Genomic DNA, 12,268 nt, shown 5'->3' with positions numbered 1-12,268 from the left:
CGCAATCCAATTTTAACGCTACTTTTAAACGAAACGGCTACTTTTAAACGAAACGGGCGTTAGAATCGTGCGAATGCGGTAATTACATCCAGCCAGTTCTTTGATGACTCGGTATCACCTTCTTTGAATGTATGCGAGGACGAAACGCCATCGGGGCTAGTTCTTCTCCACAGAGACCATAGGTATTTTCGTAATGGGGGCAACTAAAATATATATGACTAGCATCAATGAGGCATTCTGCTTAAAACGATTTGCGACGAATGTCGCATTTGATGAGCCCTGCGTGCTTTGTACACACGCAGGCCCCGACGAGATCCTCTACCCCTTCACCAGACTGGCGTACGGCTGGAGCTACTCGCACTTCTTTCTGGTATCGGCCGTGTGCAGCCTGGCCGTGGGCGTGGCCGGCGTGTTCGCCGTCGGCTGCATGCGCGTGGTGGGCGTGACCGACGTCACGTTCCTCAACGTCGGCGCCGCGTTCGGCTGCGTCCGGAACCTTCTGATTGGCCTGGCTCGCGTATCCGTGGTGTTCTACCTCAGTGAGTAACTCAGTTCCTATTTGCCTCCTTTCGCGTTGAGTACAGTAGGAAACAACGTCAAAATCATCGGGAGATTGTCCGGCCGTGGAATGAGGAGAAGACGTTAGACTATTCTTTGTGATGACCGCCACGCGAGTTCTGACGGAGTCAATGCATGGGGACAACGTTCTCGAAAGGTTTGACAAATCTGAACACGTAACTTTGAGAAAGCGAGTTCTCGCATCTGTACATATCGTTTGGGTGAGCAATTTCTCTCCTCAGAGCAGGTGTGCTTGCGGAGGAGGAAATCGGGGGCGTGGCACATGCCTATAGGAAAGCCAATTTTTGAAAGCCAATTTTTCCACAGCTGTGACAGTCAGTAAACTCACGAATGTAGTGCAAGTTTAAGTTTTATCACCTGAACGCGGAGGACCCAGAAGACTTGAAGACACTATGGAGCCATACGCAGACGCAAGCGAGCAAAGCTAATGCAGAAATTCGACAGTGCGAATAGGGCATTTCAGAAGCATTTTCTCGACAACGCAAATGAACGCGAAATGGCATTGTGTGCGGGCTTTGCTTCGCAGTGGTGCAGGTGAGCCGATATTGCATTGTATCAAACACATGTATGGTTGCGCGGGTTTTTTGGTGATGATAAGGGGCCAGACTGGTCTTGCAAACTTGCTTTTGCTTTCCAACCAATTTTGATGAAATTTCATGGGCTTGTTCATTTAGTTTAGCTGGTTTCAAATATTCAATTAATTTGATTTAAGGTAATTAGCTTTCTAGATAATTAAAAATCTTTTTGATTATTCTTGAAAACAATAGAAAACAAACTGTTCAATGTAAATTACCAGAAAAGCACAAATAAATACTTTAAGTTATAAATAATGCAATGTTGGGAGCTGATTTTTTTTCTATGGTAATCTCATGGAAGTTTACATCAATTATAACCCGTAGGCTTAAAGTACGCCTGCTAAATAATTATCAATAACGCTAATCAAACTGTTACGGAAGCATAAAATGGAAAAAAACGGTTTCCCTTTATGCAAGTTTTACACATTCAGCTTAAGGTTGCAGAATAAATTATCTTTCTTGCTGCACTACATGGTGGGATGTACGTCTCTCGAGAATTTCCTGTCGCTGCGATGCCCCTCGTGGCGCAGAAGTGGGGAATTATGGAAAAATTGTTATTTTGTGATCACAATCTCGTCGGAATCGGGCCTGTACAGCTTTTACAAGCACCTGGTAATGGTCAAGTACCGACTGTTTAAAAGAAAAAAAACTTTGCAAGCAAAGAGAAAAATGATACCTTAAAAATGCTTTTTTTGGACAATTTTTTGCCCCAGAAAACCATCGCCACCAAAACGTTGGCTCTATGTCGTCAAGACGCCACCGCCATTGTCGAACATCGCGGTATCGTCGGACGATCGTGCGTCTGAGCTGGAACGAGATACAGTTGAACCTCGTTATAAAGAACACTGGTATAGCGAATTATCGGCTATAGGGAACTAAATACAAACTTTGGTTGGTTACGCTTTATTTCAATGACACTTATTCTTTTATAACGAAACTGAGACCGCGAGAGCCGCGTGAGATATCCGATATAACGAAGAAAAATTTCACCAGCAGGCTGAGAAGCTACTTAAAAAGACTCCCCGGCGTCTGAAACTGCAAAAGTAGGAAAGGCCCCTTTGTTCGTGGATGCTGTGGAAAACTTCATCCTGCTCAGTGCTGTGAATAGCCACCAGACGAAGATCGCATCCTTCATCAAATAAATAACGACGCAGGCCTCTATTGTCAAATAACTTTGTTCTAATTTCAAGTACCCATGTTCCGGTTTATTGAGGCTGAAATGCAACGAGGAGAAAAGTAAGGGTTACCTTGTTAATTGTGGATTCGAAGCCTAAAAACAATGCATTTCTGTATCAAGGATTTTTGCGCGAGTCAGATTTTCCATTTGTTAGCGCTGATTTTTACCTTTAATGTTCCAACGAATATCGGATATAACGAACTAATTTGCTGTCCCTATACTACTTCGTTTTAACGAGGTTCATCTGTATTCGTCTGCAATATTTTACACCTCCGCAATGCACTATCACGTCCACAACACGCGCTTCTCTAATCCAGCGCTTCCAACAACTAGCTCTCTGAATTTAGTTTCTAGACTTACGAAATGTTGCTCCTGGGCGGCGCACTCGGGTGCGCTTCGCGCTGTGCGAAACCATGCTCGTCCACCGTGCAGGCTACGTACCAGCTGTGCCACAAGGACTGGGGCCAGTGGGCATCAAATCGTACTTTTCCAAGCTTGTTCCGTCTGACGAAACTGGTAAGCCATGGCGTCGCCAAAAGAACAACAACAAAAAACTAAAACTCTGAAAACACTTATGAGTTGTAAATGCGAACGCACTGTCTTATTGAATGCTGCTGAGTGTCCAATTGAAGGACAGAAGGCGCCCTGGGATGCACAGAGCACCCCGGCTCGCTGGTGACCGTTGCCGTGACGGGCGAGGGAAGTGGAAGCGGCTCGATTGCGAAGCTGTTTGCGAGGAGATCGGCAGCCGAACAGCCACTGCCGCCGCCATACTGCTCTCTTTTCCACGGGGATCTGCGCGCTCCAGCCGTTGCCTCGATGGAGAGAACGCATTTCTGCTTTATTTCTCAGGCACGTACTATGGAGCCACATTACGCGTCCCAGCCAACGGGAATTTAGGCGCCGTTTCGACAAAACCCTTTTCGCTGCTATTTGAAAATATTCTACTTCTACGGTAAGAAAAGGGCAATTTCGCACGCAGTAATTCGACCTCAGCTAATAATGACGTGCAAATATTCTTTGGGCATTAATAAATCTAGGTGACGGGCTGTCTTTACATGAGCGTAGGTGCGAGCTGAGCTGGAACTAAATTAGTAGCTCTTAAAAAACAATTACGAAGCGGAATGCTGGTAATGTGAAGCTTGAATTGACGGGAAACAAGGGATTCGTTTTACCAACTGCAGCAGTGTGAGCTGCTGCATTTGTACGACTAAAAAGGGGGCATCTGTTTAGCTTCAACCGCCACAAAACAGTAATTCGACTCCTGTCAACGCTACAACGTCGTGCAGTTGGGCTTTTTTGCAATAAGAGCCTTAGTGTGGCAGAGTATCCTTTACAGGTGGCAAAGTTTCGAATACGTTCGAAGTGATTTCATGTAACATGTATGCGTTGTGAAACAACGGCTTGGATTTACCAACTGCAGCATTATAAGCTGCTGCACTTTGTCTTCTATATGTACGCCCATAATGGCGGCAACTGTTTAGCTTCAATCGCCACGAAACAGTAATTCGACCTCGGTCAACGCTACAATGTCGTGCAGTTGGGCTTTTTTGCAATAAGAGTCTCAATGTAGCAGAGTACCCTTTACAGGTGGCAAGGTTTGGAATAGGAATACGTTTGAAGTGATTCGACGTAACACGTATGCGTTGTAACACGGAAGACGGAAGAGACAGACGGTGCACTCACCCAGCACATCTGCGATTTTAACCTCTGCGTTCTCGCTGAATACTACGTGATAGCGTCACGCGACCTTTCGCGCCGCAGTGCGCTCAGCCCACGGCACGTGTAGAAGCCGTGTGCGAGCCTTCCGCACGCGCTAGCAGTTATTAACAATTAAAGCAAGCTCACACCAACTCAAAGCATCTCCCGTCTCCTCTGCCTCTGCCACCGATCTCGTCACCTCCATCGGCGGCGGCAGAGACGAAGGAGAAGTGAGATCGTCTAACAGCGGGTTTCAGCTTCCTTTCATTTTATAAAAACACAGTTTCCACTCTTGCGCTTCACCAATACAACTGAACCAACCACCATTAATGGATCATGCATTGATTTAACCTTAGCAAAAAATATCTCTTTGAAGTAATAACGTGCGTGGTTAAGTGCATTTCACTTGCCTCCGGTTTAACTCGTTGTAGAGCCACGTGTGCGAATTCAAGTGACGTCGCATGGTTAATTGTTGTGGGTACCATTTACAGCTTCGCTTTCCAACCACTTCCACAGGGTGGATTGGCGCACATTTCTTGACAAAGTTCTCAGTCTCCTTAACCCGGGCGCTCGACGGGAATTTCGGAGACGGTGATGCAATATCTAGGTGCCAATGGATAGTACCTGCAGCAGACACGCCGCCGTTGAGCTACTTACGTTCCTACTTACGTTCCACAAACGATGTTATGACTGAAGAAAGAGAGGGTCGTTCCAGGCAAACTTGAAAAACGGGGAGATAATTGCGAAATGGGTGTCTCCAGTCCTTATAATAATGCTATTTTTACGCAGATCATGTACCCCGCACTTTGCAAATAATTTCAGAAGTTTCAAAGCTACAGCGCTTGTCGCCTAACAAAGCGAAACGTATTGAAACTTCCTGGCAGTGACAACAAAAAAAGCTCTTAAAGGAACCTCGTTCATTTACCTGACCGCTTCGCGAAGCGTTTTTCGTCATTTGTCACCCCGAAACGATCGCGTCGGATTATTTGAGGCCGTGTAAGGACAAGCACTTCAAATCTTTGTTTCCCTTTTGGCAAGATTTGATATTACTCCCAAATCATAATGAAACACAAAAAAATCATCATCCTTGAAATATTGCTTTCGGCTATAAAGACGCCGTGTATACGTTTATGGCAACACAAAATTGCCTTCGTTCCTGTGACGTAACTGAAGCCTGGAACTAGACCTATAGACCCTTGTTTCATTGTTGCTTCAAGCGACGGCTACGACGTCCGCTTACTGTGTAGACGTTGTATCTGACAGTCTTGGGAGCAATTTTCAACTGCTAAAAATTGCCCGTACATTACCGAAGAAACCTTACCCACGCTTTAAACACGTAGCATTAAGGACTGCGTGGCTCAGAAAAGCCGGCGTCGTTGGCGGCGCCGACCGTGAGCGAAACATTCCGTTGCACCACATTGCAGCGCTCACTGAAACACCGGGGGTCGCAAGGCGCTGCCCCAAGAATCGGCGTGCGAGTAAGAGCGGAAAGTTTTCACCGCTCGCTCGCGGGCGCCGCCGGTGATAAGATGTCGTTGGCGCTGTGGGATTAATTCACCGTAGAGAAAGATTTCGGTACGAACGGGGACCTATAAGGCTATGTCGTTTCGCGCTTAAAGGCGAAGCTTAAGCGCCTTTTAAGTTTTTGAATCCATTATTTGCACGCTGTGGGCAGGGGCAGGGAATGCCGTGACATTGCCTCCAACAATGTCGCCGCAATGCAGGCAAGTTTATGGCCCTCGTGACGGCCTGCGAGTCCGTGTTCACCGTGCTCAGCAGGGTGATGCTGTCGTTCACGTTCGACGTCACGGCCACGGCTTTCGACGGCCTCGCCTTCATCCTATGCGCCCTGCTCGTCATTCCCATCGGGCTGTGTTCCGGGTGCGTATTGAATGCCCGATCTATTTATGGCGCGTGGTTAAACGTGTCCTGGTACGCAGTGGAGCATATCACAGAGTCGTCACTGCGCAAATCTAAATCACCCCATTCCCGCAAACACACGCGCGCACGTGCAGAAGTTCAAAAATTACATGCAGAAATATTCTTCGATTATTGTCTTTGAAGGGGTCATGAAGACAAAATACAAGGTCGTTTTACTGAAAATATTGCTTTATCCCGATAACAGTGTTACCAATTTTATTGCAAACTTCAAACAAATAATGGAGAACAACCAGGGCCGACTCACCAACAGAATTCCGGCGGTTTTTCTGTGACACCACAGAAGCTAGTTTGCGCGCCACCGCCAAGGGACATTGCCGGGCTGGAGTGAAGTCGAGTCAGTTATAAGAAGCTAGTTGTTTTTTTAGAGCGAAGCTTTCTACTTCTACCAGCCAGCGGTTTCGTCATGGCGAGCGCCACAGGAAGCTCCCAACCAGGGTAAATAAAACCACCGGCGCCGCCTGGGATCGAACCTGGGCCATAAGAGAAGCGGAGCGAGAGCCCGTCGTCTTATCGACTAAGGTACGCCCACACGTGGAGACTGGGGAGGCAGACGGTAATTTTCATTCAGCGGCTAGGGAGGGGAGGGCGCTTTGGAGGCGACGCATGAAACAAGAGTGAGGGGGGGGGGGGGGGGGGGAGTGGGAGAGATGACGCAGTAGCCACGCAAGCCGCCCTCTTCCTGACCCTTCGAAAGACGCTCCTCTCCGTTTTCTTTCTGCCGACGCACGGCCGAGCTACAGCGGCGGAGTCCGCCGCTCTAGCCCGGCCGTGGCCGACGCTTCTGCGTTCGGGATTCCGCGCCCGCGAATTCCAAGTAACGGCTGGCAGAATCTCTCGTTTCACTCTTTGTAGAGCCACGTGTGTGAATTCAAGTGACGTCGCATGGGCAATTGTTGTGGGTGTCGTTTACAGCTTTGCTTTCCAACCACCTTCACAGCGTGAATTAGAGCCTTTTTTTTGCAAATTAAATGAATTTGTATCTCGTCTTCATGGCCCCTTTAACAACAGTCGCTGTAAAATCGACCAGTCTGCGTGCGACCTCTCAAAATCTGGATTATCGCTTTTCCACAACTCTGCGTATTCAAACGATACTGTTAACGGCTCCTCTCTTCCCCCATTCCTCCCCCATAAGACGCATCATGTACTGGATTTTTAAAACTCTGATGTCACCAATGAGTTAGAGCGAAAATTCCTGTAAGCAAGCGTACCTGGTTGTTGAGACCGCCAGGTTAAGGGATCCTGCTGGCTGTCTGCAAATTGTAGCGTGGGGCGCTGACTGAACACTACGTCTCATTTTTTTCGGACACCTCCCCTCTACCACCACAAATCACTCAGTCTATGTACTAAATGCCTCCACTTTTTCCTTTGTGCCAGGAAGCACTGTGAAAGCTACAGCCACTACCAGCACAAAGCGGCACTGCGTATCCGCAGAGGATACGTATTACAGTCTCCACTTTGCTTTGCTTTGCTTTTGTTGAGACTTTTTAACAGCGAAGATTTTTTTGGTCGGGACTTTCATGGGACGAAATGTGGCAACGCAGTCGCAGCAAGTGAAAGAATGCTTGAACGACACGTGTATATAGGCAAAGCTTTTTGTAACTATTAGATCTGGTGGCGCTGTTATTACTTGTCAACACTGTTGTGCTAAAAGAAATCATTAAGAATATTTGAGGTAAGATGTGAATACATAAGTGATGTTTGCATTGTTCCTTTAATTAAAAATGCTTGGATGCTTGATTTGTACGATAGCAAGTAAGAAAATACGCCGTGAAAAAAAAAAAAAACGATCGCGGTGCCCCCTCGTGGTGACGTTCCAAGTTCAAAAGCAACAAAAGGTTTCAGCAGATTATGCGAGCTGAGAAACAGGGCAAAAATGACTTGACGCGAATGGGAATCGATCGGCTGGGTTTAAGAAGTTTCATGAAGCTTAGCCTTGCGATTAGGGAAAGCCAGACAGCTTTTCTGTTAACACCAGCGTTCGCGATTAACATCAGTGTTCGCTAATTTTTTCGAAGTGGCTATCGATGCCTTTATCGCTGCAATGGAAAGGCAGCCAGTAACAGCCACGACACCAAGGAGGAGAGAAAAATCATTTGGTGTATCCACGTTATCTGATTGGCCGTTGAGCAGTATAATAATTGGCTAAAGTACCATGGGGTCACCTAATATAAGTACTGCATGCGCTTGTTGACTGCGTTCTGAAAGCATTTCTAGCTTTCAAAAGAGTGCTACAGGGTCATTGGAGCTGTTTACAAATCGTTCGAGTTTCGAGTCCGCAGTTAAAAATACAAAGTATATGTCGAGCGGTCGTGTGTGCGTGCCAACGCGACCGCCCAGCGTCCCCGGCGGCGTATAGGCGTTTCCTAGTCAGCACAGCCAAGCGACGCATGGCGCCATCTAGGGCCATATTTGAAGCTATGTCCGCCTGCATGTGGCTCTCAATTTAATCGCTCAGACCCGCCTGGTCTCGTAGTGTAGTAATTCCGCTCCTGCAAAGCAAACTTCCTAACCCGGGTTCATATCCCGTTACCGCTTATTTTTCATCTTCAAGGGTTTGTCATATTTGAATATCAAGATTTGTTGTCACTTATATAATATATTTATGACATCTTTATGCATTATAAATAGGATTTCGGGTATTTTCGTTGCCTTTTGGTCAGTTTCAGCTACTGCTTCTTGTACGTTTTTGCGGGTTTTTCCCTTTTAGGTCAGTTTCGGCAATTTCTCTTCAATATTTTTCTATACCGTGATTTTCAACTATTGCAGGTTCGTTTTGGCTGTTGTTTATTTCAGTTCGGGTGGCTTTGTATGCTTTAGGCACGTTTATGCTGTGAACCCCAAAAGCAACGCTATGTCCATCACTCATTCAAACTACGCCAAGAAGCTACTGATACAACGAAGGCACGCGAAGCTGAACGTCAACGGAAACGACGAATTGAAAACTAATGAGAACTTCAGTCGACCCCATGGCTGCTTCGCATACTACTCAGGGTTCCCGTACGGGAAGATGGTGTAATTTTTATTTCATATTTTCGTTCTTTGTCTTGCAGTGAGTATTTGAGCCCCTTTTTTTTGTTTTTGTGTTGAAGTGTTTATAAGTGTGCGTAAATGTATACACAGGCAAGTATTCATTTTTGTTTATTTTTCGATGACTCGGAGTTCTCTGAGCATTTGGGCTGTAATTGTTTGTTTTTTTGTTTGCTTTTTTTTTTTTGCTCATTTCATTTCTCTTGCTCTCCTCCTAGTTGCTTCATCTTTTTTTCTTTTTCCCCTATTTGTGAAAACGATTTCATCTGCTTCGACGGTATATACATAGACAAATATATACATAGACTGAGATATACGTTGCTCACATAATGTGAGGACCTCCGTCAGGCCATCTGCGGCTTTAGTCCTAGTCTCCTCTCGCTCAGACGAGAAGTAAAGGTTTTTCACTTGAATGAAACTACGGACGACGGATGTCCAGGTATCTGCGTCCGACGACGGATTCGACGTCTTCGACTAGCAGCGCGCCGCCGCCTGTCGACGAACGAGCAAATGTCGCTCCTGGCGGCGGAACTGCTGGAGGAGGTCCCTCTGGCGCCCCTGCGGATGGTGTCCGGCTTCCAGCGCCCTGGACACAACTGCGGGGCCTCGCGCAAGCCTACGCAGCGCAAGAGCCGCGCCTCAAGCACCCAGTCGCGGTGCTCGAGGCGCCCGCGGCATCGGCCGCGCGGCCACCCGTGCAGCAGTACCCGCTACCCGATCCCGGGCTACAGCGCGCTGCCAACGCGTAGAGGAAAAAAAAATATTGTCTTTTGCTGTATGCGCATTGCACGGATTTATATAAAATAGTATCCCCCGAAATGTTTTGTTTCTCTGACGAATGGCTGCTGCGATGTGCCCTTTGTTTCTGCATGCGCTGCAGGCAAAAGGACTTGAAACCCACGCACTGTTAAAGGGACCCTGCAACACTTCCGATAAACGCTTTCACTCTTTCCGTCGCGTCTGGAAGTATTGTGAAAGCTATAGTTATCGCAAGCGCGGAGCGGCACTTCTTTGCTCATAGCAGCAGATAAGCCTTCCGTTTCTGCTTTGCTTTTGTGACTTCCTTTTTAAAGGTGGCCACCGAGTGCGTTCTTTGCTGCGACTGAAGAAAGCCGGCCAATAGCCGCTAGACCGCTGTAATGGCGTGATTCCAGCGGTCGAAGAATGCCAAGACCGGAAATGAGATAAACATTTTTTTAGCAAGTTTCGAAGTTATCTGATGGGCATAGAGCAGTAACTTTTGACTGACATACTTTGCGACCCCCTAATGTAAGTACCGGATGCGTTGGTTGACTACGCTCTGCAGGCATTTAAGCTTTTGAAAAGAGTTGAAAAAAGCGTTGCAGGGTCTCTTTAAGTTTTTTCGCGGCTTGAAAAAGCTTGTGGTAAAATGTACAATATAATACAATTATGTGTTCCCTGGTGCTATTTATTACGCGCCACCTGCGCACTCAGTTGCAAGTTACCGCAGACTGGCAATAGATACCATTTCCCAATGTTTCTTTTTGGTCTACTTAAACGCAGAAATTTTGGTTTGTCTGTCTGTCTGTGACTCGATTTAGTCACCCGGCCAAAGTGAAACCAGAAGCTGCGCAATACTATATACCCAAAGCCAAATCTAGATGTCTCAGTCCAGTTTAATGTTCATACTTGTCAACATTGTCAAGATATTACGCAAATATAAGGCAGAAAATCAATACACGAGGTATTTACAGTGTTCCTTTATTAAAAAATTCATGAATGCTTGGTTTTTGCGATAGCAAATGAAACAATACGTCACCGGCAGAAAACCGTCGCCTGCTATTGCCAGCGCTTCTTCCTGGCGTCATTTAAGAAGTCAAACGGCAATAGCAACGTGGGATACACGTTCCGCTTGGAACGCTCGCGCAGTAGGGCATCGGGGTTCTACAAATGTTGTAGTAGGGCGCCTCAATTCACGCGCGTCTCCGCCGTACGGCAGCGCTATAGCATCGAGACACCCGACTTGGAGCAGTAGAACGCGGTAAATTTGAATGGGCTTGAGAAAACCTCTCGCGTGTTATCTTGGGAGGAACGAGACGGGGAAGGAACAGCATGAGAGTTGAGCTGGAAAGAGAAGGGAGACCTTTACTTGGCAGGGACGCCAGTCGACTCAACATTACTAGAATAAACTCAGTTTCGGAGCTCCGCATCTCCGCCAGCGGAGGAGGGTGGGCCAAACGGCGGTCGCGAGAACTAGCGGCGCTGCAGTCAAGTCTTGCGCTACTCTCGGGGCGTCGTCTGCTACTGCGGCGGCGGTGGCGTGCCGCGGTGGGCCGCCGCGGAGTTGCTCGCGGCGGCTTTCTAGTAGTGCTATGGCCAAACTTAAACATTTATCATCCTTGCAATCGACAAACTTCAAAATTAGTCATCCTTCCAGTTGACACCCCGCATCACCTTTGCGCACTGTTTACGTAGATATGCACACGGTCGTCTATATGCATTGACTTGCGTGCATTGCTCATTGGTTGGCTGATTCGACGGTGGGCATATATTTGAGCTGTGTAGATTGCGTGTAACTTCCATATACAAGAGTTTCTTAGCGAGTGAGCATTTTCAGCGTAGTTCCGGTAACTACTGAGCTGTCTTATCTCGACCAAAAACGACCCAACACGTTTGTAAGATAGTGACTATATTTTATTTATTTATTTGAGGTCACCCTCAAGGCCCGGGTAGGGCGTTACAGAGGGGCGTGGGTATAACAGGTACAGATTTATGATGAGCAAACAAGAAAAACAAGCGTACAATGCAAAATAATGAAGTAACAACAAAACAATGTACTGAAGACAAGAGGCACAAACAGGATATGTGCAAAAAAGTGGACTTACACAATATACAAGAACATTGTAGAAAAAAAAATATTTCCGCTCCATGCTGGGTACTAAGCCCAGCAAAGCAGACACCGGCCACACCATCCGTCGCCTGATCCACAATCACCACCTCACTGAAACTCAGCTTCACGCGCAACTCCTCACACAATACGCAGAGCACGCAACACAACCACCAAACATTCCACCTTGCAACTACCAAGGAAAAGACAATCCCGACCTTGACGCCCCCTTCACTCTCATTGAACTCACCTTCGCTATCAGCAACCTCACTCGTAACACCACACCAGGCAAAGACCGAATACACAACAAACTACTCCGTAACCTCAACCCCGAATGCACATCCGCACTTCTTGACTATTTTAATCATTGCTGGACAACCAACTATCTGCCCCCTCAATGGAAACATGCCGAAATCACGC

The 12,268-nt window shown here is 47.0% G+C and overlaps 1 protein-coding gene across 1 annotated transcript in view; it reads left to right on the top strand.

The window, feature by feature from the left end:
• The window catches only part of LOC144161807 (putative peptidoglycan muropeptide transporter SLC46), a 28,846-nt gene extending 19,041 nt beyond the window's left edge, over window positions 1–9,805 (top strand). Inside the window, exons 6-9 of the mRNA XM_077692405.1 lie at window positions 303–539; window positions 2,764–2,847; window positions 5,757–5,913; window positions 9,440–9,805. Coding sequence (XP_077548531.1) covers window positions 303–539; window positions 2,764–2,847; window positions 5,757–5,913; window positions 9,440–9,749 — 788 coding nt within the window. The 3' untranslated portion in view covers window positions 9,750–9,805. The remainder of the gene's footprint in view (window positions 1–302; window positions 540–2,763; window positions 2,848–5,756; window positions 5,914–9,439) is intronic.
• The last annotated feature ends 2,463 nt before the right edge of the window (window positions 9,806–12,268 follow it).

This window comes from Haemaphysalis longicornis, unplaced genomic scaffold (assembly GCF_048455015.1).
Source record: "Haemaphysalis longicornis isolate Haplotype H1 unplaced genomic scaffold, Haemaphysalis longicornis Haplotype H1 scaffold_12, whole genome shotgun sequence".
Taxonomy (NCBI): Eukaryota; Metazoa; Arthropoda; class Arachnida; order Ixodida; family Ixodidae; genus Haemaphysalis; species Haemaphysalis longicornis.
Note: the sequence above shows the minus strand (reverse complement) of the source record. Positions and strands in the feature narration are given on the sequence as shown.